This window comes from Nesoenas mayeri, assembly GCF_963082525.1.
Source record: "Nesoenas mayeri genome assembly, chromosome: 1".
NCBI lineage: Eukaryota > Metazoa > Chordata > Aves > Columbiformes > Columbidae > Nesoenas > Nesoenas mayeri.
The window spans coordinates 9,640,225-9,664,076 of NC_137541.1; the positions used below are offsets into that span (position 1 = coordinate 9,640,225).

The 23,852-nt window shown below is 37.0% G+C and overlaps 1 protein-coding gene and 1 long non-coding RNA gene across 8 annotated transcripts in view; one reads left to right on the forward strand and one right to left on the reverse strand.

Annotated features, from left to right (window-relative positions):
• The window catches only part of SEMA3D (semaphorin 3D), a 140,373-nt gene that overhangs the window by 24,760 nt on the left and 91,761 nt on the right, over positions 1–23,852 (forward strand). For all 5 annotated transcript variants that reach the window (XM_080355964.1, XM_080355967.1, XM_080355963.1 and 2 more), the window contains exon 2: positions 20,124–20,314. In XM_080355964.1, the coding sequence (XP_080212090.1) occupies positions 20,200–20,314 (115 nt within the window). In that variant the 5' untranslated portion in view covers positions 20,124–20,199. The remainder of the gene's footprint in view (positions 1–20,123; positions 20,315–23,852) is intronic.
• The window catches only part of LOC308047486, a 49,707-nt gene that overhangs the window by 8,810 nt on the left and 17,045 nt on the right, over positions 1–23,852 (reverse strand). The gene's annotated exons all lie outside the window — the stretch shown is intronic.

Genomic DNA, 23,852 nt, shown 5'->3' on the forward strand with positions numbered 1-23,852 from the left:
AATTAAAACAACAAAACAAGAGCTGTTTGTTTATTTGAAGGAATTCTGCCAGTGTTTGGAAGCAACATAAATGCAAGAACAAATGGCTATTTAATTATTTTAAAGCACTAGTGTTGTATTTATTGGCCTATTGTTTGTGCTAAATTAAGCTGTTGTCATGACGTTAGTCTTAATAAAACACACAAATATGCAGCTAATATCCTGAGTGTTTTCTAAAAAGATGTTGCCTTGTCAGATGTCTTTCAGAACTGCCTTTGTTGTGATAGTTGTGTTAGATCGTCTTTGGTTTCAGTATTGTTCTCCTAGTCAGTTAACACAGGGTAATCAGTTCAGAACTTTCAACTCTATTAAACCTATTTTACCAAATCTGAAATGTTTCTCCCTCCCCCTCCGCTCCTTTTGCAGGTGCTTTTCACAGAGATGCTCTGCAGATTCCTGACAGTGGCAATGGGCAAAGTCCAACCCAGCAGGGCTGAACGGGGTTGTTAGACAGATAAATCAAGGTCCACAGTCTGTCTGATCAAATTCAATGGCTTTTGTGAAGACGTTAGCTCAATACCTCACTAACGCATGAGTTCCCTGCCTTGGCCGTGGTTGATAGCCTGTTACTGTTCAGAAAGACAACATTGCCTTTTGGCCCCCCTCTGAAAGCCCTGCTTTGAATGCTCCAATTAGTGGAATTAGTGCGTGAGGGTTTTACAAGCAACATCCTGCCTGGAACCACATGTTGGACAAGGCTGAACTAGAAGATATGCTCAGGGTCGAGGTTAGTCTGACATGAAGGAAAGGAGGAGAAGAGTTCTTGCAGAGTTTCAAAACTCTTCTGTCCTCCAACTTGGATATCAGACTGGGCCAGATCCCAGTGCATGTATCCGTTAGTTCATTACTTGCATCTACTGCATTTTAAAAGTTAGAACAGGCTTTTGAGAGTGACCAAGCTCCTTTAGTTAGTTTTTTGTTTCTTTGTCTGTGGATGTATTAGGGAGTCATAGCTAACTATCTTGCAGCAATATCTTTCTAAATTAACTATCAGTTTTGAATTAGATGCTTAACATGAGAGTAGAGCATTTGTGTGTCTTGTGATTGAGTTTGATAGACTCCTTGGATATGGCAGTCTGCCAGCTGCAGGGATGCATGTTCCCATTCAACTTCTGCTATTTAAATAATGTATCATTTCTGTGTCATATAGGCTTTCCTCCATTTTTGAGAGGAAGATTGAGAACCAATACTCCCTCCCATGCCAATCATCATGGTGTCCCAAGCGTAGGCTTGCCCCAGTCCAGCTTGACACAGCCGAATATAGGTGCAATGGTGGTTTGGGGCAGCACTTGCAGGAACAAGGGCTAGCCTCCAGTTTGCTCAGGTGACCTTATCCTTTCTTGCTTTTATGTGCCCTTCATCCCCCTCAGTGATCTTCCACTATATAACAGCCCCAGCTTTTCCCCAGACCAAGGCTTGGCCTTTGCAATGGCAAATTTCTGCTCATGGCCAGCTTCACTTGGGTCCCTGTCCTTCTTGCTGGCTTCCTCACACCACCAAGGTTGTCCATGACAAATGACAGCATTGTTTCCCTGTCTGGTTTCTGAGATTTCTCACCATGCCTCCTGCCCCCAGAGTTAAGCAATTGTCGTTGCATGGGGCGCTGAACTCTGCATGACCAGTTTGAAGGATTTCTCAACTGTGGGCTCCCACAGTACGACACCAGAGCCTGCCTCCAATTAGCTAAGGAGCACAGTTCCAGACACATGTATTTGGTTCAGCAGATGCTATTTGTTTGTTGGGTGATGATGTTTTTCTAAGCTTATGCTTTATTCATAACATGAGTGACATTTCTGCAAGAGGTGGTGATGTGTTTCTAGGTCTTAGTTTTTTCTGAGCTTGGAAATATACATCAAACAGCTGTAGCAGTGCACATTAGATGATTTATGTATGAGTGATAACCAGGGACTTATACATGAAATTAAACAAATAAAGTCACCAGGTTTTAAAAACAGTATGGCATTAAGATGATGAAAGAAATACTTCTGATTCGAGGATCGAATAGATCTTATTTTAAAATTTAATTTTAATTCACTATTTTGTGATTGTCATTGCTGGATTATTCATGAGATTTAATGCACACCTTTTAAAAGGAAATATGAAAATAAGAATATTTAAACAATTCATTTCAAGATCACTAGGTACATTATTACCTCATCTACAAGATAATTTCATATTTGCTTTGATGCCCTTTGATCTCAAACAGATAGCAACCAGCTTTCAGTAGTGTGTCTTCATAATATTTCTTTTTCAATATTCCCATACCTTGGACTAAATTGCTTCCATTGAAGATGTTCAGTGGCCCAAATGACAGTCTTTGAATTCTGAGTTTGCTGGAACTCCCACCCTGTCTCTTTTCTTTTGGCCTGTTTTCAGATTAATAAATGTGAGAGTAGATAAGCTTCAGGAAAAAAAAAATAGCAAAAAAAGGTATATTTCAACATGTTAGACCAATAATACTATTATGCAGCATCAAAAGTCTAAAGCTGTGTGAGTTTCTCTAGTGGCCTAAGAAGAATACCTTTTTTAAACCCTTGCCTCACAGACATTTATATTCCTGTGGGAATGTAAGTGATACCAAGGGCAGCAGCTTTTGAGAGCAGCTGCAGTTATCATTAAAAGCGATAAGCATTTGAAAGAATTTTGATATTTCAGCCATGCTCTGATATCAAAGGTCTCGTGTGAAATGTAGAACTATGCCAACAAAAACATAGATGACCATTGATTGGTACTTTCTACTTCATTAGAAAAGCCTCTAAAATGCATTATATTTTTAATATTTAAGAAATAAGATCATAATAAGTTGAAAACTCATGCATAAGTGCTGTAAATCACAATAATTTGCTATAGAACCCATTTTCACCGGGGGCCACATGAGCTTCGCTGTTGCCTTCAAAGACTTGAATGTAATTCTAGGACTGTATAAATTCCTTACCTAGTAATATTAAATTAGAGAAAAATAAGGTTTTTGTATAAAATCTAAAAGCCTAGAAAATTACTGAATATTTTGAAGCACTGCCTTCAGCTTTCACAGATTTCATTGAGAAGTGAAGAGTCACCCCACTGAAGAAGGTGCACAGTAGCCTCCACAGGATTGACCAAAGCAAGGAAATCTGTGTCCTGAGTACATGATGAAACACTAAAACACAGCTGAAAGAATACCGGTGTTAGCTTGAGAGGTTCTAAGTTCATTGCAACTCCTGATTCATCTAATAGATTTCCTATTTTTATAACTTAAGCTGTGCTTTTGTTAAATATCAGGCTCAGAATTTTGCACCCTACACTTTGAAAAGAGGTAGTGATGTAAAAGCGGGGCGAAATGAAGCTTTAGCAATATCCCTTCTCCTTTTGCCATTCTCCCAAAGCAAAACTTGGAGACTCTCTGAAGCCATTTGCCAGCATTTACTATTGATCTACAGTCTACGTCTATTTTTTTTTTTTTAATTTGTAATCATATTCAGCCAAGTGGTCATGTTAATAAATCTGCTATCCAGACATTATTCATCTAAGAAACAATGTAACTTAAATGTATTATGATGTTCCTATCACAAAACCTTGTCTGTCTTTTTAATTATTATTATTTTTTATGTATTTTTTAATTTTTTCTGAAGACAGAATGGATTCAAACACAGTACCTGCTAAATCTGAAGAGACTTCAGACTTAAGTTTCAGGTTCTACCAGTCTCTAGTGATTTGTGGGTCTAGATTCAGGCATTCTAACTTAGAACATGCTGATAATTTTTAGCCATTTAATATTTAGGAGTCAAAAGTCACACTGGCATTGAGGAAGGTATATAAATGCAGTCTTTAAGCCCATAAAAGAATGTAGTTGCATTAGAACTGCTTAACAAGTTATTGCACATCAGCTGAAGTACTGTAATTGTCTGTCCATGCACTTGAGCTTGCCCAGAGTGAGGTAAGCATTCATGTGCTCCAGGAATTACTCATTAAATGAAGTATTATGTTTTAGTACTGAGAAGTCTCTGCTGTCCTTTCATTATTTTCAGTTTTAAAGACAAATTTACTCTGCATAAGAGTAATTTTAATTATGTGGCTTGCTGTGTGCATATGTTGGATATTTTTCAATTGCTTATGCAGACTGTAGACAAACACACACATATGTGTGCACACAACATTTTCCCTGCTATAATTAAGTATTTCTGGGATCTTGCAATAGCAGGATCAAAGCTAAATTGTAGCTACCTTTGGAAATTTTTTAAAGTAGCTGTAATTTAAAAAGGAGGTGTAACTTTTCTGTTTCAAAACTTAATGAGTTTTTGGGTTTGGTTTTGTTTTTTTTGTTGTTTTTTTTTTATTTTATTTTCAGAAAGTGTAATGTTTTCCATCATCAATTTAATGTTAGTTTTTGGCAAAAAAAGTCACGGAATTTTTACATGTGTGTATTTTTTGAAACAGCTTTGAAACTCACTAGGCAATAACAGAAATGTCATCACATTACCATGATCCACTGCAGGTACAAACAACTTGAAATTTGACTTTTGATAGATATACAAAATAACTAAATAACTTTTAATTCTAAATAAGTAAATATAACTGACTTGATTCTTTGGAAAAATTACAGTTTATAATAGTGAGTTGAAAACTTTGTTGTAAAAAGAAAGGAACTTTTTTTCTATAGGGCTCACTGTACTACTTCTATGAGATGTAATCCATTTAGATATTTACTGCCCCTCATGATTAACTATATGTGTTATTGCTAAAGAAGCTATGTTCTGACAGGCTCTTAAATTAATCACTATGCATATATGAAGTCTAAGTGTGGAGTATATAAAATACAGGTGTTTTTTAGTATTTGTATTTGTGTACTAATACACTAGAATATACCAAACTCAAATGAGGAATCCCTTTCATGAGCAGTAAATTTCCTGTTCTGACCTATTGACTTCATGACAGTAAAAAAGCTCCAGTGGGAGTAAGATGTTCAACATGTCTTAACATGAAGTCCAGGAGTCAAGGAAACTCCTGACTGGAATAAATAAGTAGCTCATCAGTCTGCCATTCTGGCACCAAGAGTGGGTAAGACCAGATGTTTCAACGGAAGACATAAATCTTCACAGTTTCACTATTCTAAATTGCAAGATGCTGTTTCTTACAGCACTCACACCTTGAAGTATGAAGATTAATAGATCTTATAATTGTATTTCCACATAGTCATTTTATAGTCTAAAACTTAAAATACACTTTTGAAATTATTTATCCTAACAATTTTGAGAACATAAGATTTTGAAGATATCAGTTCTACAAAAATAAAACCCTTCCACGCCCCTCATCCCCTCTTTTAATTCTTTTATAATGAGAGTAAAAGTTCTGAATGTGGGAAAATCTGGACATTTCAGTAAAGTAAAACTGAATTTTGCTGCAATGTAAGAGAGGTAGAAGGCCTTGCCAGGGAGAGACATGACAGGGCTATCCAATTGCTGGGCACTGGGATGCTTTTTTCATTCTACCACCTGAAAGCGATAAACAAGAATGACTGGGAGTCCTTCTACTACTGGTCTTGAGCCACTGTTGGTTGTGTTTCCTTTTCACTGATCTAAGATGAGATTTTGCCCCGCCCATGTATTTGCTAACCTTGGAACATTCTTGGATTGAATGCTCAAAGCTGGATTCTGACCGAATATTTAGTTGTGAAATGTTATATCTCATCTTGTGTAGTGATGATAGCGAGATATTTTTCTTCTGCAGCACTCACTGGAGCTGACCACTACTATCACCTTCTTAATTTTATCTGAACAGTTTTCTCTTAATTTTCCAGCCACTCTGTGAGTCTGTTATACTAAGTAAAGTAATGAGGTAGCATGCATAATGCCTTCAGCATTACAACAGTTGGATGATCATCACAAGACACTCAAAATCTTTCTGTTTCATTGCTCATAAGGATCTGTTATACTTTCTGGCTAATGTTATGAAGATGGTGGTATATGAGGGGAATACTATGATGTCACGTTGCATTGCTGGTATTGGAAGTGGTTTGTCACACATTAGGTGGCAGACATACAAAATTGTTTGCCAGATGGTGTTGCAGATGCAAGAACTGTACAAAGGCTCGAAGGGAGGCTGGACAAGTACTTGAAAGTGATATCTGCTTGGGGGTTCCAAAATAGACCAGCCAAAATAGGTTCAGGAAATCTTCTGAGCTGAAAATAGATGCAGAGAAGGGGGAGCACAAAGACTGGAGAAATATATATGAATGTTCTATTCTTATTCTTCCTTACACTTACTGTTGAAAACAGACTACTTGTCTGGATGAACCTTCAGTCTTGCCATTACAAATATATTTATAAGCTTATTTAAGTAAGGAGTTGTTGTGTGAGAGGGTTTTTCTGGAACAGGAAATGAATGATGAAGGTGGAGAAAACCCAGAACAGCATAAATGTAGAAAAGCAGTAATGTGTTTTGTGATATATATTGCTAAGGGAAGCAAATTGAGAGACAACTTTAATGTTGAAAGAAGCTCAAATATGATTGCTTTTCTCAGTTACAGACTGCATAGGTTTGCAGTTTTGCTGGTTTAGATTTTCCATTTCAACTTACATTACTGTGAGGAATAGATTTGCATTGTTTTCTTGGTGATTTATCCTGGTAATTCTCCAAGTACATATAGAAAGCATTTGCTGATCTAGCTGCACATCTGCATGCTGCTTTCTAAATCTATAGCCATACTTAAGTACTGTAACTTGTGCTACAGTACACAAATCTATTGATCAACAAAGAAACAATCGGTTTTAGCAACTATGTCTGCTAAAGATGTTCTTTTTCAGAAAAGAGATCATTTTCTGGAACAATTAAAAGGGGCATGTTCAATTCGTAGTTCACAAGTCAATTCAGTGACTCATAATATTGAAATTTATTATGCACTTAAAGCATTTATTTTAATCTTGTTTTCTTCATTTGTCTCATCCTTTGTTAGTATTGGCCTCGCATGCTGGATTCTTATATTTTTATTGTTTTGTGCTTTTTAATGTTTATATAAGCACTTCTAAAAATCAAGAATGTGGCTGAGGTGCCTCTAAAGGAATAGAGATGCCAAGGTTCCAGTGGCCTTTTTGAATTGACTCACTCTGCATGTTCTGACTGCCAGAGCTGGGTTATAACTTGTAAATGTCACTGGAAACAGCCTATTTTCTTATCAACCATAAAATTTTAATTTGCCTCTGGCATAGTTGTTGTTGCAAAAAAAAAAAATGTTTTTAGAAAAATTATAGTTATTGGTGTTATTGTTGTTCTTACTATTATGAATATTAATGATGATGGTGAAAATTATAACTGTCCTTATTCACAAAATTGCTCTGCTTAACATTGAGAAGAATAAAATTCTGTATTTCTTTGCATATTTTAATGTTTTGGCAGATTATATCAGCCACAGACTTGTATCAGCTGTCTGAAGTAACTGCTTGCTGGTCATTAGAGTGATTACAACCCACGAGCTCATAGATACTCTAGAACCTGCCAAGAAAAAATGCTGTGAGAAGGTATTTTTCCAGAAAGTCCATGAAGGAAAAATGCTTTTTGCCTCCTCCCAGTTTATTAATGGTGTAAGACAATTGCAGTTTAGCAATAATTTTTTTAGTACAAATTGTTAGTAGTTTTTGTTCTTCTTAGATTATGTTTCAGGTTTGGTTTTTGTGTGTGTGTGTGGGTTTTTTTTGTTTGTTTGTTTGTTTGTTTTTTGGTCATTAATGGCGTTTCTATCACTATTTGTCTTAGTCAATCACAGATCTCCAGAATAAGAAAACTCACAGTTTACACGCATGTGTCTGTGTTTTTTCTGGCTTCCAGAGAAATGTGACTGTTTTGTGTGTCTTAGAAATGGAGTTGTGAGACCTCACTCTGAACTGTGCATTACACAGAAAGAATTAGCAATGAGCTCTTTCTGTGCCTCAAGAGGAGCACAAAGCAGCTGTAGTGGGACTAAGGGTCTAGACAGCTGATCTCATTGAGGATGGAGGGTGGCCAGCATAACAGAGAAAATGTTCGATGGCTTGTCAATTCATGACCCTAAGGTCTAAGAGACTTCCATTCCCTCAGACAAATGTGGATGCCCATTAATATGAATGGCTGAACTTCATTTGACATCAGTCAGTCCTGGGTCTGAGTGCAAGTACATTATTTCCTGTGCCATTAATGCAAGTCACATACTCCAGCTGAGCAGACAAGGAAAGCAGAGTTTCCAGTGATCATTGTTGTTTTGCAAAACTGTGTGAAGATGGTCAATAGATTTATTCCTCTGTAACCAGGTTCCATGCTTGAGGATCTTCAAGATATTTTATAAATTCATCTTTACATTCATGCATATTTATTTAAAACTGATATGCTACATCAGGTAAAATATTTCACTGTGTATAAAAATTAATATCAAGTTTAAGGTAATAGTATCAAAAACTATTAAGTAATAGAAATGGATTACACTTCTTGCTCACTTCAAGTCCACCTAGGATGACTATTGAATACATTTTGTGTCAGCTTCCCCAGCTATGAAACTGGAATAGTAGTAATATATTTCCTTTGCAAAGACTCAATAATGTATGTTCTACTTACTATTTGAATTGGACATGTGAAAGGTACTATATAAATCAAAAACTACATCTTATCAGTGTTTTACTCCCCTCCAGTCACAGGGATTTCAGTTTTGTGTTGCAGATTAATATATATACATGTATACATATATATATATATATATATATATATAAAACAATCAAGAATACATTTGTCTAACATGCTACTATCTATCTTCTCATTTTACTCATATTGCTGAAGGACTCATGTAGCGAGGTTTATTTTGAACTGCCGATATCTAGCTTTCCTGGCAATTTATTCATAGTAGTTCTGTTTTTCTAGTTTCTTGTGAAGAAATTGCCCTTCACAGGGTCTGTCCATGTAAGGCTTTTGTATAATGCATGCTCATTTAGTTAGTTGTTATATTTCTAAGTTCCAGCTGCAGCCATCACTCTCTAAATCTGTCATTGAAGGATTTTGTTTTAAATTCTGCATGGCTTTGTTTTCAGATGTCTCTGAATTCCTCCCTCTGTTGAGTCACAGCTGTGAAAAGAGAAATCTACCTCTTTAATTCAAGGGGTCAGTGGTTTAAAAGCACTAAAGCCCAGTGGGGAATAGCTTAAGGAAGATAGTTAATCATGATGATCCCAAGGGGTTTCATAAACTTACATAGGTCTCATCTGACATGAGGAGTCCTGGATATCTTCAAGCCCTAGTTTCTTTGGGGGGTGCCTGTTTTACTATGGAATGAGATCCTCTTTAGGACAAGCACCTGTGGCGGATGTTTGCCACCTGCTCAGCTGTGTCTATGGAAACAAAACTTAATCTTCTCCACCACATCCTTTTTTAGCTAAGATGGTGTGGAGGACAAATCCTTTCTAGTAATTTTTCTCCACACACCCTTGAGAAGCATTTGTTTTAGTAACTACAGTGGCTTCCACTTCTTGATCCAACTAGGAGATAATAGACTAGCAGGAAAGAGTTGCTAATTTGGACAGGAAAGAGAGGTCAAGCTGGAATACACAGCTGATATTTTGTCTTCTGGGTAAGCAGAACTTATTGGCTTGGTTTGTGTGTCAGCAGTCTATCTAGTGATCTTTCACACCTAGCTACCTCTTCTAGCTCCAACAGGGGAATCCTGGAAGAAATCCCCTTCTTGTCTCATCAGTGCAGAAAAAAAAACATTATTTCAAACACAGTGTCAATAATTTTGACACTCAGTTCTGTGTTTAGTTCTCATAGGATGGGAAATCCAGGGTTGTTTGTGTGAACAATATCTATCAGCCTTGAGATGTTGGATTAAGCTATATAGGTAATGCACCATCTGCACCTATTCTGTGTGTACTTCGTTTGCCCTATGTGTGCATTACTGTTTTTGATACAGGGGTTTATGATTTACTTGTGAATCAGCTCTTGAATGACTACAGCTTTCAGACAGTTTCATAAAAGGAAAGCACTCCTTTTATCGGTAGATTTCAGTAGTAAAGGAGTTGATTTGTGAGCAGCTCAAGTAAGTGTTACTCTCATCAGAAGAGTCCTTGGAAAAGTAAGAGTGATCACCAGAGAGTAGGAAAAGTCATTTGATGGATATCAGAGCCTTAAATTGATCAATAGAAAGGTGTTGGAAGCTATTTAAGACCTTCAGCATGTGATCCAGTTCAGTTATTCCTCTCTGCACTAGCTGTTCAAAGAAGTAGTAAAAAAAAATTAAGTTGGAAGGGGCATCAAGAAGTTATATGGTCCCATTTGCACTCAAAGGAGAGACAACTTCAACTTTGGATCAGGTTGCTCAGAGGTATCCCCACTCAAGTTTGAAATATCTGCAAAGATAGAGAATCCACAAGTTCTCTGAGTCCCTGTTCAGTGTTGACCACCCTTGCAGAGACTGAAGACTCAGAACTTCCTCAAGATCAAGACTGCCTCATCCTCTTAGATGACAGGTATCTACGAGGAAAAGGAAAATAGAGATGGTGTTTTACACCCACCTTTTTTCTTATTATTAATAATCTTCTGGCTATGGCACCTCCCCAGTAACTAACTGGTTAACTGTCTAAAAGCTTTGTTATTTTTCAGTTAAGTATTGATTCGTCTGTGCACACTGTGTCCTCATTTTGTCCTCACGAGACAAAGGAAAGTTATTGTGGTTTGAAACCAAAGTGGTAATGGTTCTGTGTTGAATGGAGGTGGCGATGCCTGGATTCTTGTTTTCTTTTTCAGTATGGCTGTTTCAGATTCCAGGAACTGTCACACTAGCACACTTCACAAAGCAGCTTAAAAATAGACCAGCAAAACGACTGTATTGCACCAAATATAAATTGATTTATGCTGCAACACAAGCAGATAGTTCTCTTAGAGTCTGATAGCAGCTTGTTACAAGCCTTTCAAATGGTAAAATTAGTGATCAGTGAACACAGGACGGCTAAAGCTTTGATAACCTGCTGCCTGAACTCACACTGGCTGCTTGTTACTCCTTACGCAGCTCTATGAAGTTCTTGCTTATGGAAATGAAATTGCACTTGCAATTTTCTGCAGTTTGTAAAAGGGCTTAAATCAAGAGTAAAACACTAGAAGAAGTGGTATATGAGTCATGGATCTCACCACAGGGATCACAGCCAGTAGTGTGCAGTCCCCGGTGAGAAGAGTGGCCGGGTGACTAAGGCACTGCCTGGACATCGAGGGGATGTGGGTACTGGTCCTAAATGCAGCTGTGACCTTAGACAAGTGATGTCATCTCCTATGGTAACAGTAAAAAAAAGAAAAAATCAATTAACTCATAATGACAAGGATAGAGGATGGACAATAGAGTCATTAAAGCTTTTAAACTGCTCCAGTGCTGTGACAATGAGCACCTGAGGGAAACCCATCAAGAGGAATAGGTTCACATTAAGTTAGTGACTTGTGTAAGCTTACAAATGGGATGTGTTATAGTGGCTCTGTTGTTTCCTTCTGACACATCCTCTAAATGTAAATGAAACCAAACATTAAAAAAGCTAGGAAGAAAGCAAATGCCTTCAGCCTAATAATATAATAACTGGGTTAATGTGCCAACACAGATCACTTGCACTGCAGTGTACATGTTCATATGCATATGATTTTACATACTGGCTGAACAAAATGTTGATCCATAATTAGTTGGACAATGAATATGAAAAAACCTCCTCCAACAGAGTTCAAGTGTACAGTTATGAATTATTAAATCAAAATTTGTTGGAAGTGCAAATTAAAATCCTTCTGGCATGTCTCTTCCTATACTGTAGTTTATATATTAAAGCCTTGCAGACTGCTGTACAGAGTTCACTGACAGTTCATCAAATAATGAGGCCATACATTGATGAAAGGAATTCTGCAAAAACATGCCACTGGATATACAGCAAACATATTTGATCAAAGACCAACTGTCATACCATCACTAAACTGTAGTAGCCTGAATTATTTGATAACTACCAGATCAGACTTTTGCACAGCTGACAATGAATTAAATGATACTGGCAGCTAATGAAACATCCTATCAGGATTAGTACAATAGAAATATTTTTTAAATGCTTAATTATGTTATGAGGCCTACTGCGGTATGTAGATGCCTGCTTCAAAATTTGTAGCATTATAATTTTCTCTGAGGGTGCCATAGGCAAATATTAGTTACAGCTGGAAAATCTGTGAGTGCCAACAAGCATTTAAGCAAAATTCCAAACTAGTTGGCAATACCAGTACTAACTAGCAGGACTTGATGATCCCTATGGATTCCTTCCAACTCAGGATATTCTGTGATTCTATGAAACACTTCTGCGTATATCAGATAAATCTAGCTGCAATTTATAGCATAATAAAGTATTTGTTATGAAATTAGATTAATATTATGAATATATTTGTATATGTAAAGCTTTATTAATTTATTTCAGTTTTGTGGGGATTTTGTTTTGTTTTTATTTATTTATTTGTTTGTGTGTGTGTGTGGTTTGTTTTTAGAAGGGTCTGTTGGGTTATGACTGTATGAATAGGCTGGGTAGCTATGAGCAGAACCAAGATATTTCTGCCTGCCCACCGAGTTGGCTGGCTGGTGATGCCTTGGATGCATGTATAACTGAAATGTGTCATATATTGTTGTGTAGGATGCAATTAATGGAGACATACAACTGCAGGAGTTGAGTGAGGTCTGGATTGCTTGGATCAAGGACAATATATGTGCATCTATAGATATATCCATGCAGATAGCCCACTGCCTATACTCTTTCAGAATATTATTTACCTTCCTGCTCTGTAGTGCCTAGAAGTAAGTGTGGACTTGATTTTTCACAGATTTTGCTAGAGTGCTACACTACCTACCCATCAAGCTGGATTTTTCTCAAGCATGCAAAATACATGGCAGAATGAGCCTCCGTTCAAGTAACTAAATCTATAAAAGATCTGATTGTCAATAGTTACTGGTGACCACAAAAAGAAGAGCAATCACAGACCTCTGGTAGTTGAACTGTACCAGAGGACTCATGTTCCACCCCTGAACATGTTGGACAGTCTCCTATGAAAGGAGGTACAGAGAACAGTTTTTCCATAGTAAAATACTGGCAAGAATTCCTGGAGGTGAAAAGGAGACTGTAATCCTTCCTTTGAGTTGGCCATTAAGGATATATGTTTCTTCCAGCAATAGAATAGTAGTTGCAGGGTCAGTGGTTTAGTTGGCTTGACTGTGCTGCTTGGGGTTAATTCAGGTTTTAGCAGAACAAATACAATCTGTTAGTGTTTAAATGTTCAGGCAGGTCATCTCAAAATGAACATTGCTTTTCTCTGATGGCCATCATGACACTTTTCTGGCTTTTCAGTATTTTCTCAACAGCAAGCCAAGGCTGTTCCACAGGCAACGTTTCCTGTATGCATGTGTTCTCTCCCTGTCTACTTTGTTCAGAGCAGAGCCAAGCCACCCCAAATGCTGCAGGTGGTGACAGACATTTTAGAGGGAAATTCTCTGGCTCTCTTTGAAAACCTTCAGACGTCACGGTACTCGGCAGGAAGCGGTTTTCATCTAGTCTACCTTTTCATTAATGTCTCTAGGAATTTTCATCCTACCACCTCTTTCTTTTCTTGGATACTGAAGCTATAAAACCCGTCTTAGAATCACTTTTCATAGCTTCAGAAGTTTTTTTGGTCTGCTGGGGAAACATACTATACTTAAAATAATGTAACACTGAGGTTTGGCTTAGGGTTCCATTTGCTTCTTATGTGTTATTAAATTGTGCCATACACTGCTTGCTTCATTGGTTTGTGTTCTTTCTTTTTCCTTCCTTTTTTTTTTTTTTTTTTAATGATCAGACATGTAAAGTGTTCTCATGTCATTCTAAATAAAAAGCCTATGGGAAGCTGTTATTACAGACGTAATATCTGAAGTCACAGTTCCTTCCATCAAAAAAAGAACAAAAAAATCTATATGAGGTGCATATGCAAATAACTTTACAGTGAAAGGCATGTAGTTATTTATGTGTGGAAGTTATCAGTTGCACACCTGTCTGATGGAACACTATATTCATCTGTCTATCTCCTTTTTGCGATATCATTATCAGATGACAAATTAGTTTCCATCCCATCCTTTTTCTTGGACAATAGACATTGCACTTCAGGAGCAGCCTATAGAACGTAAAACTATAGGTCTGATTTTATGCAGACACAATATACAATGAATTAGGAACAGAGAGTAACATTTGTTTTATCAAACATCATATGTCCAAAATATATAATGACACAGGTAAAACTTCTCAGAATCACTGTTTCTAGTGATATATTATCATATATTAATATGTCTGTGTGCACGACTGTCTATTTGTTGCATTCTGAAAGAACTTCTTCTATGTCTATGTGAAATCTTTGGGTGTAATCCTGACCCTACTGACACTGACATGAAAAATCCCCTGATATCTTTTGAGGATAAAGTGCTCATTTCCTATGTGTATAATTTTAAGTGCTCTATAGTAAATTTCTTGGTCAGATAAGCTCTTCATAGCAGTGTGACACAGAGCACTCTAGGTAGGTTACCCGTTCGTACCAGTATTTATCTTCAAACAGGCTACATGCCTTTTATAAATTCTTCTATCAGTAGAGTAGCTTCAGAAAGAAGCAGAAAACTATTAAAAACAAACAAACAAAAAACAAAAAAAATGAGCTTCTTTTTCTCCTCTTGTTTCATTTTCTTAGTCACCATATTTACGGTGGCTTGGGTTTATCTTAATGGAAAAAGATCCATTGTAATCCTCAGACATACTTTCTACCCATTGGAGAGCTTTATTTATTATCAGATAGTTCTCTTCAATAAAACTAGGATTTTTTGCTGACTCTTTGTTCCCACAGTTGCATCCTTGTCTCTTAGTCCCTTCATTTTTATTTTCTCTATTTGGCTCTACTCAAGTGGGAATCAGAGCAGAGATTTTTCTTGCCTTCCAGATCACTGGTGTTGAATGGATAGGATATAAATCCTGTGAGGAGCTTGGTAAAGGTAAAGCCTGTAAAACTTTGTAAAACTCATTATAAGCTGTGTTATACATCATATGAGTCTTTATTATTCATCTGGGTATTTAACAATAGCAAGGTCTGCTTTATAGCAAAGCCTTATCTAAACCAGATATGCCAAAACTAATGATTTAAGAAAAAACAAAACAAAACAATCATTATGGTAGACTCATTTTTTTTTTTATTGTACCACTGTCTTTTTACTGAGTAATTTTTGCTAGTGTTGGGAAGTCATGTAATACTGATCTGAGGTTTTTGTAAAAAGAATAATTTTTCAGAATCCTGGAAGAGAACATTTGCTCCACTATAAACAGCACAAAAGCTGCTTAATAAATGGGAGAATAGCGTTTAGCAGTTCTTGGATGGAGTTAGCTTTAAACTGAGGTTTCACAATGAAGAGAAAAGCCTCCTCTGCCAAATAATATATCAACAGAACATCTATCTAAGGGGTACAAGAACATAGTTTCAATGTACTCTGGATGAATATCATCTTTGTTGTTTAAGAAGCAAGCTAAGAATGTTAAGTAAGTCTGGAAATGTAATTTTATTTTTAATCTATTTTATAAATTATTAATCTGACTCATATATGCTTGTAGTTTTCCCTTTTATTAACAGAATATTTAATATGCAGTTGATGATTATAGTACAGTTTGAACCACAGAGTAAAAAACTGTAGTAATTTTTCTTTTGTAATATAGATCATTTATAGGAGAGACATCTACAGGTAAATACATTGGAAACATATATCTGTACATCCGTGCTTAAAGTGACATTTTTTAAATTTGTATCTATGTATAAAATATGTGTACAATATGAGAAAAGAAATAACGTACCTTTCAATGCATTTGAATTGTAGTTGGGGCAATTATCCTTTATTTTTTGCAGTTTTAAATCTTTTGAAGCAATATGATTGTCTAACAGGCCACTCATGCTATTTTGTTGATGTCTGCAAGGGATATTTTTTACTCACTTCTCACTCCGTGGAAAAATCAAAACCTCAAGCTCTCAGACAGAAATAGATGAGGAGAAGAAAAACCCTGCCATCAGAGAGCTTACGTATTGAGACTTAAAGGCCTAAGTAACTTATTCAGCCTGCTTATAGGTCCACAGTGATTATCAGACTTTTTTATCCTATTCTAGCATTTTTAAATCAACATGAGCCAACTCAAAGGTTGCTCTAGATTTTCAGTAGTTACTTGCAATTTGTAACATTGCTGTTAGATTCAGTATAACTGAGACACACAATCTGGTTAATTGTATTTGCTGTATTTGCTACAGGCAGTTTTCATTGTTCTCGATTTCCTGATCCTAAATTTTAAAATGGCCTTGGAAAACTAGTGCTGGAGACAGGTTTTAAATTATTCTCCAATTCTGTATAGATTTTTTTATTATTATTTTTAATGGAATTAAACTGAGAGTTACATGAACTACTGTTAAAAAAGTGTGTGTTTGCAGATAGGTCACAGTCCTTCCAGCTCTGGACTTCATGACGCCAGGAGAAGTCAGAAACCTACACAGTATTTGTGAATGCGACATTTTGCATTTAGATAGGTTTGAGCAGAATGATCTGAAAAACCTCCCATAAGCACAGAACTCCCTACTCTCTGTGTGTTTGAGGAGGCTGAAGAGCTCTGTTTATTGCAACAAAGGGCCTGGAATAAATTATGTTTAGTAAATTGGCTCCAGGTTTTCCTGTTTCAGACAGTAGCTCCAGAGCAATCTGTTTTATAGGCTCCACTAAATCTGACCAATTGCAGGAAGGTGACACCTCATTTCAGGGACGTGACATCATACATGTGCCAGTTACATCCAGCTGCCCCTCTCTGGCAAGATGGCAGGACACCAGCAGATTGACATTTTGTCTTTTGGCAATTTTAACCTACAGCTCATTACAAATTTATAAGCCCCACAGGGAGGTCTTGGCAGGATGGATACAGGTTCCTTGGCCCCTCTTCACTACCCTGCGTCCCATCCCCCCGCGGGGCAAATAATAGCTCCTTTATTCCAGTGGAAATATCCCTATTTTGGTGAGGTGTATGCATAGCTTCCTTCCCCAGTCAGGCTCTCAGGTGATAATTAATACAGTGCAGATATTTCCTAGCTGAAACTGGGGTGGGAAAGTAGCTTTAGCCTCAGCACTTTTCTGTTTAGACTCTTTTCCTTCATTTACTTTGGGTCTGTTCATGATGAGGAAGTTTTAGAGTGTGTTGGTGCTTAGCAGAAGTATCAAAAAGCTAAAGGAAACAAAATTTTTTCCTCCTCTGACAGTTGCCTTCTTACTTTTGAGGGGATGAAAGAATGAGTGAGTTAGATTTGCTTTTAGGCTTTGTATTTTATTTTTGTTCATGGGTCTAATTAATTCTGAACTGTTTGACTGTGGCTTTTTTAAGCACAGGACACTGATTGACATTACATATGTTACAGAGAGGAAGGATATTTCCTTAAGATTAATGGCCGGTTAGTTGGTCTGAAGTTCATTAACCTAAGCTAGTCATTAGACTGCTGGAAGGGCTCTGTGTAGAAGATGGAATTGTATTAGGAGATCATCATAAACTAAAAATATATTTGACATTCTGGCCAGATTTGCAACGAATCTAGGGCAAGAAAGGGTTGGCTCGAGCTCACAGAGCAGCTGCCTCCAGTGTAAATTGACTGCCTTGTGTCAGGAATTAAAGTGAATGGTTTTTCATACACCATATTCAACTAAAAGGTGGAAGAAAAAAAAAAAGTAAATGGAAAAAATAAGGACAATTTCCATTAGCAAAATAACCATATGTGAAAAAAAGAGGTTGTGAGGTATGGTCAAAAGGCCAAGTTTGGTGCTCATCCTTAATCTGCAATTCAGTGTATGACAATGTCTTCAGGCAATTGTGGTTTGTTGTTTGTTGTTGTTGTTTTCTGTAAGTGACAAATTTAGTCTTGATTCTTCACTGTACTTTGCCTCAAGAATATGAGCCCCAACTCCACTGTTGAAGTCTCTATTAGCTGAGACTCAGACCCTCAAGGCATGACTTCTTAGCATATTTGCAGTGAGACTGGCTCCCTCTTAATTGTTTCTTTTAAAAGTATGGTTAGTATCTATCATCTCACTGAAAATGAAAATGGCTGACGTCTCTTGTCTTAACACAGTCCTCCTCCCTCCCTTTTATTTTGTCTTCTTTCCCCCAAAATAGATTTCTTTAAGGTACTATAACTTTGTGATAGTGTAGCCAACAGCAGTCCTTTGTAGGCCAACCACAACTAGAAGTAAAATCATCAAAGAAGTAAGGGCCTTTTCTCAGGATCCTATACTCTAACAAATGGAGGAGAAAGCTAAATAAGAGGCATTTCATGTTTGTTTTGTTTTATTTCCATGTCATATCACTTGTCCAAAAATAGTGCATTCAAGTACTGAATGTGTTGAGGAAGGGATGGAGAAGAAAAAGCTCAGTGTTCTGTGATAGGAAGGATGCTTTGAGCATTTTACAAATAGTTTCCCTCTCTCTCTTTCCCCACCACACCCTTCCTGCACACTCCTTTGTCTATTGCTATTGTTAGAAGGTCTGGAGGCTCAGAAAGCCCCAGCTTCATTCGAGAGGTTTTCCTCTGGCAGAGAGAACTGAAGTGGTCCTCTTTCCAGTCCCTTAGTGCCAGGAAGGATATGTTGCCTGCATCATGAGGTGCGAAGTTGATTCTGGATGCCTCTGCAGCTTGCAGAAGTGCTCTGGCACCGCTCCTGCAAGTAGCTTAAATACCAGACCTGAAGAATGGCTCCGGGGCTGTGAGCTGCGCTGCACCTTCCATGGACTCACAAGGAACCTTTCCCTTGATGGCCATGCAAGTGCTGGTTGATGTGGGCACTGGGATTACTCTTTTAATCAGATGGTTTCAGTACCTTTCAGAAAAGAATTTTCATGGCAAGTCATGAGCCATTAATCTCACGACTAACCATAACATTTCCTTACTCCTTGATTTACAGCATTACTCAAACACTGGCGTTTGTCATTTCGCTATCTCCCCTGACCTCTGGTATCATGCACTTGCAGGGGAAAGGATCTGCTCTGATCTTTGTGATTCATTAACCATTAAATTCTGCCATCAGAACTCAGGATGCCATTTCAAATAACTTCATATGCAAAAATGGAGTTATTGAACAAAAGGGATCCCTTGTAAGTGGATACAAACAGGACACCAGGAGAACTGTGGCTGCTTTCTGTTCAGCTACTGGGGTGGCAGTGTGACCTTGAAGAAGTAGGTTCACTGCTGTTTTATAATTCCATTTTTGCATAGGGAAAATAAGGACAGTGATAATTACTTTCATTTGTAAAACACTAAGATTTATGGAAGGTGAATTACTATTATCAAGTGAAAAGTATTGCAAATCTGGCTTAGCTGCACGCTATACTAACAAAGTCCCGTATCAGCCTATTGACCTCAGCATGAACCACTTATTAAAGTTTATAGGACATTTTGGTGGGTGGATTGAGACAGTTATTCTGCTGGAAATATCACACTAAAAGGACATTTAAATCCATCAGCCACATTGACTTTTTTTTTTTCTCTATTAAAACTAAACACAACCACTTGCTCTATCCATTTTTTTTAGTTTATTTATGAAAGTTTATGATAGGTATGTACTCACTGTTAACTCAGCTTGTACACCCGTGGTATCTGAGATATTACAGTTTATTCTAGTCATAGCATAAACATACAATAGCTGTTGTACTGAGATAAAGAGAGAGTTATAAAACATTAAGATATCCCATGGAGTGGTATGAACTAATGAGTTTCATGGTCAGTTTTGAATGGCAAATGTTCTTTTTATGGATACTGCATTAATTTAATTTATGCTTAAACTTTAGCTATGCCAGACATCAGTGTTTGAAAAGTTTACATATTTTTCCAAACTCAAAGTGTGTAAGTTTAGTATTAAAGAAACAGATTTACAACATTTTGATTTACACTAGAGGACAGAATACTTCTGTAACAAATGTGTTAAATGAACTACTCTTTAAAGATAGATCTGGCTTGCTTTCAGATTTGTTTTTTATATAATAATGCAAAAATATCTACAGATGTTTTCTTTTTGCTTCCAGATTAAATTTAGATTGTTTGAAAAGCGGGGAGATATTCCACCATAGTGCAAAAGAAGATACAGAAGAAGAGATCACAATGAAAGCTTCCCAAGTACCACATGCCTGCAGCCTGTTATCTTTAGCTATGCTGCTCCTTCCAGTCACTGGAACGTCAAAACAAAATATCCCGAGACTCAAGCTTTCCTATAAAGGTAAACTTTTCAGCAGTTTTTCTGATTCTGCCACTTTTGTTTTGATGTGATGTTGCCAGCAGTTCATTTGTATTATTAATCAGGAAAATGAAACACAGTTGTCCTTCCATTTTCCAGAAACACATGACAGAAGCCTTAAAGATAGATGAATTCTGCCTAGAGACAGTATTGTCTTTTTTTTGGGTGGAGGGGTACATGTTTCTGAAATAAAACTGGGGTTTTATATTCTTATTTCAATTTGCTCCAAGAGAATAAGAATATAGCATGCATAAATTACGAGGAAGTCATTGCCTAAACAAAGACTTCTAGTGCTACTTAAAATGTCATGAGGCCCATTAGAGACGTCCCTGTGTGGCTGGTGGGGATGACATGGGGCAAGGAGGACACTCATACCTTTCTAGAGTGTCAGGGAAAGTTAAGAGTGCTGCCCCAAGTGTTTCTAATGGCACTGATAATTTATTTTTGTAATAATTTTTTTCTCTATCACTATGCTGGTATGTGAAAATGTTGTTTTCTTTCTTTTTACCTCTTTGGATTACAAAAGTGTGCTTTTCTGAGGACTTTCTTAGTCTTATGTGTACTTCCTGATGAGAATATTACAGTCTGAGGGGTTTAAACAAATGTATTTTTAACTTTCTATTGGACAAATTGTTAAAGAAGGTAGATTTCTTATTGCTTTGAATGTACACTTCCAGAGTTCTTAGGAGGCAAAGAGAGACATCACTTTGATATTGTCTTCTTTAACTAAAGCAAATGCTCTCCAGTTAGTTGTTTTTCAGTTATGTCAGCACCCTGCCCTTCTGGGACTTAATCCTGCTCTTAGTTTTTCAAACTTAGGTCTTCCTCTCTGTTACAGAATTACACTCAGGATGAAGTGATGTGTCAGGAGACTGTAAAGCCTTCATCAGTGGTTATGATATGTTTATAATGAGTTTAACACACACAGGAATTTATAGAGTAAGCACAATGACATACTATTTATTTACAAGCTTCTCTTTTGTTAGATTTTTATGCAACTGTGTATGGTATTCCCCTGTGTATATATGTGTTTGAATGTGCGTGTGAGAGAGAGATAGAGGAAGAAAGATCAAGGGATCTTGACAACATTTTTATAAATTCAGGAAACAGTTGCACTCACTTAAGCCAATGAACACATAAACTGGAAGACCTGACATGAGTTATGAAAGTCAGCAATAAAAACCCTCTAACATATAGCCAGACTTTTCACAACTAGGCCTTCTGAGATAATTCCCAATAGTAGCATATACCATATGGTGATGGCATTTATTGTGAATTTGACACTCATGATTAGTGAATTCCTCTCGGCTTCAAAAGCAGAGAACCTTTGGCAAAATTCTGATGGTTACATTTGACAGGTAAGCAGGAGGAGAGAGAAAAAATATGGAGATCAACACAGGAAAAACAAACAAAAAAACCCTAAACCGAAAAACCACTGAAATCTTAGTTTAAAATAGTGACAGAGACCTGCTGGGAGCGGTTGGGAAAATTCCTGAGCTTGTTCAAAGAGACAATGAGTGGATGATTGATATTTAGGCACTGACCCAAACTTTTATTAGCAACTTTATAAACCTTTCAATTTGGCTTGAGGGATAGAGTTTCCTATCCAAACTTACCCACCTATATCCCGGGGCAGCGGGGACGGGGGGGAAGCAACAACAGATACAAAATGGCACATAAATCTTAATTTGGAGAGCTGTGATGGAACTGGAAAATCAAAGAAAAGGGAATTGTCAGATTGTCAGACTTTATTTTGCCTCCTCTTCACTCTTCTTTCTTTTTTTTTTTTTTTTTTTTTTTTTTTTTTTTTTTTTTAAAGAGGGTATATTTTTATTTTTCCCTGGGGAACAAGAGAAAAAAAAATAAACAATACTTTGTTTTCACACTTTCGCATTATAAATGGTGCAGGTAGTGCTTGTCATAATTAATTCATGGTTTTTTGTTGATAGTAGCACGTTAGATGTCCTGTTAGCAGAATTAAGCTTATTTTCCTTCCTGCCCCCTCCCACCTCGCCAAGTATTCCATCTAAATTAACTCCACGCTTCCTCAGAAAAAGAAGTGGGAGGAATGATCTGTCTTGACAGTTCTCATCACATTTTTACAGTCACATCATTGGCAAGTCCTGGTGTCTCCATTCTTTGGAATTAAGGCTTGAAATACCACAAGGAGAATTATTTACTTCTTTATGGAAAACTAACAAAAAATGGCTACATCAGGCAGCTCTGAAAACCTGGTCACACATGTGTGTTCATTTGGCTGCTAGAGATGTTGTCTTTCATGGGAAGGTTTCATCCCTTTCCAACTGCAATGCATTTATGGGACAGTACAGGTCCATATTCACAGAAGGGCTGAGCATTTCCTTGGGCAGGAGAGCTGGAAGCGAGCAGGACTTTCCCCTGCAATTGCTTCATCTCACAGCTGCAGCCCAGCATATCTCAGTTGAGTACTAGGAAACTGTTTCTTTCTATGCCCTAGCAGAAGGAGAAGAAAGTGAATGCCAAGTGCTGAAAGTTGAGGGTGAAGAGGTGTAGCGGACAAGTAGAGAGAAAGAAGAGGGAACGGTATTAAAAGAACACAGAGAATGATAAAATTGAGACAGAAAGAAAGAAGTCAGTGGTGGATAGAGGAAGATGGAGAAGAAGCAGGGTGGGGTAGCTAAAAAAGTGTCTATAACTGCAAGAGTACTTCAATAAACCATCGTGCGTCACAAGTCCTCTGTGTTCTGACAGCAGTTAAAATTTTAAAGCTTGTCTGCAGAGCAGTTATAGAATTTCATCTTCTGTGAGATAGTTTTAAGGGGGTGAAATTCGTGCCAGAAATGGTGAGCTATAGATATTCTAGTGAATGATGTGAGTATCAACATAATGTCATATGATAGATTCCCTTCGTTATTTGCCCCAGTTCTAAAAAGGTGCTCTAAAAAATCATACACACATAAAAGTACAAACAAACACAAGTCAGTTAAAATATCTTGTCACACACAGGCAAAGTCATATATGCTCCATCTGTGTCAATATAATACACTATGTTCTTTAATTGCATACTTCATCCTATATTCCCACGTTTTCCCTGATTCATTAATTGAATAATTCTTCAATATTTATTTTTATGTTCTTCACTTAGACTTTAGCTTTTAGGTATTGGTACATGTCATTCAAATCCCAGAAACTGCCACTGCTCTCATGATGCATTTGGGGTTCTCTCACTACATAGACGTTAATTAATCTATATCTCTTATATTCTTTTACAAGATTCTGAGGTGTTTTTGTTATTATGTTATAGCTTTAACATTAGAAGGTAAACAAACTGTCTTCTGGTAGAATATTATGATCTTTAGAAAGCTAGGGACTGATTTTTGAATAATATTCCATATTTTAATAGACTTTGAGTAACATTCTATATTTTAATAGTCTTTGAATAACAGTACATTCAATCTCAGAGCAACAGTGTGCATTTATCATTCATTTCCATGTAGCTGGAGATACCCTGTGACCATCACCCAAACTGCAGAACTCCTCA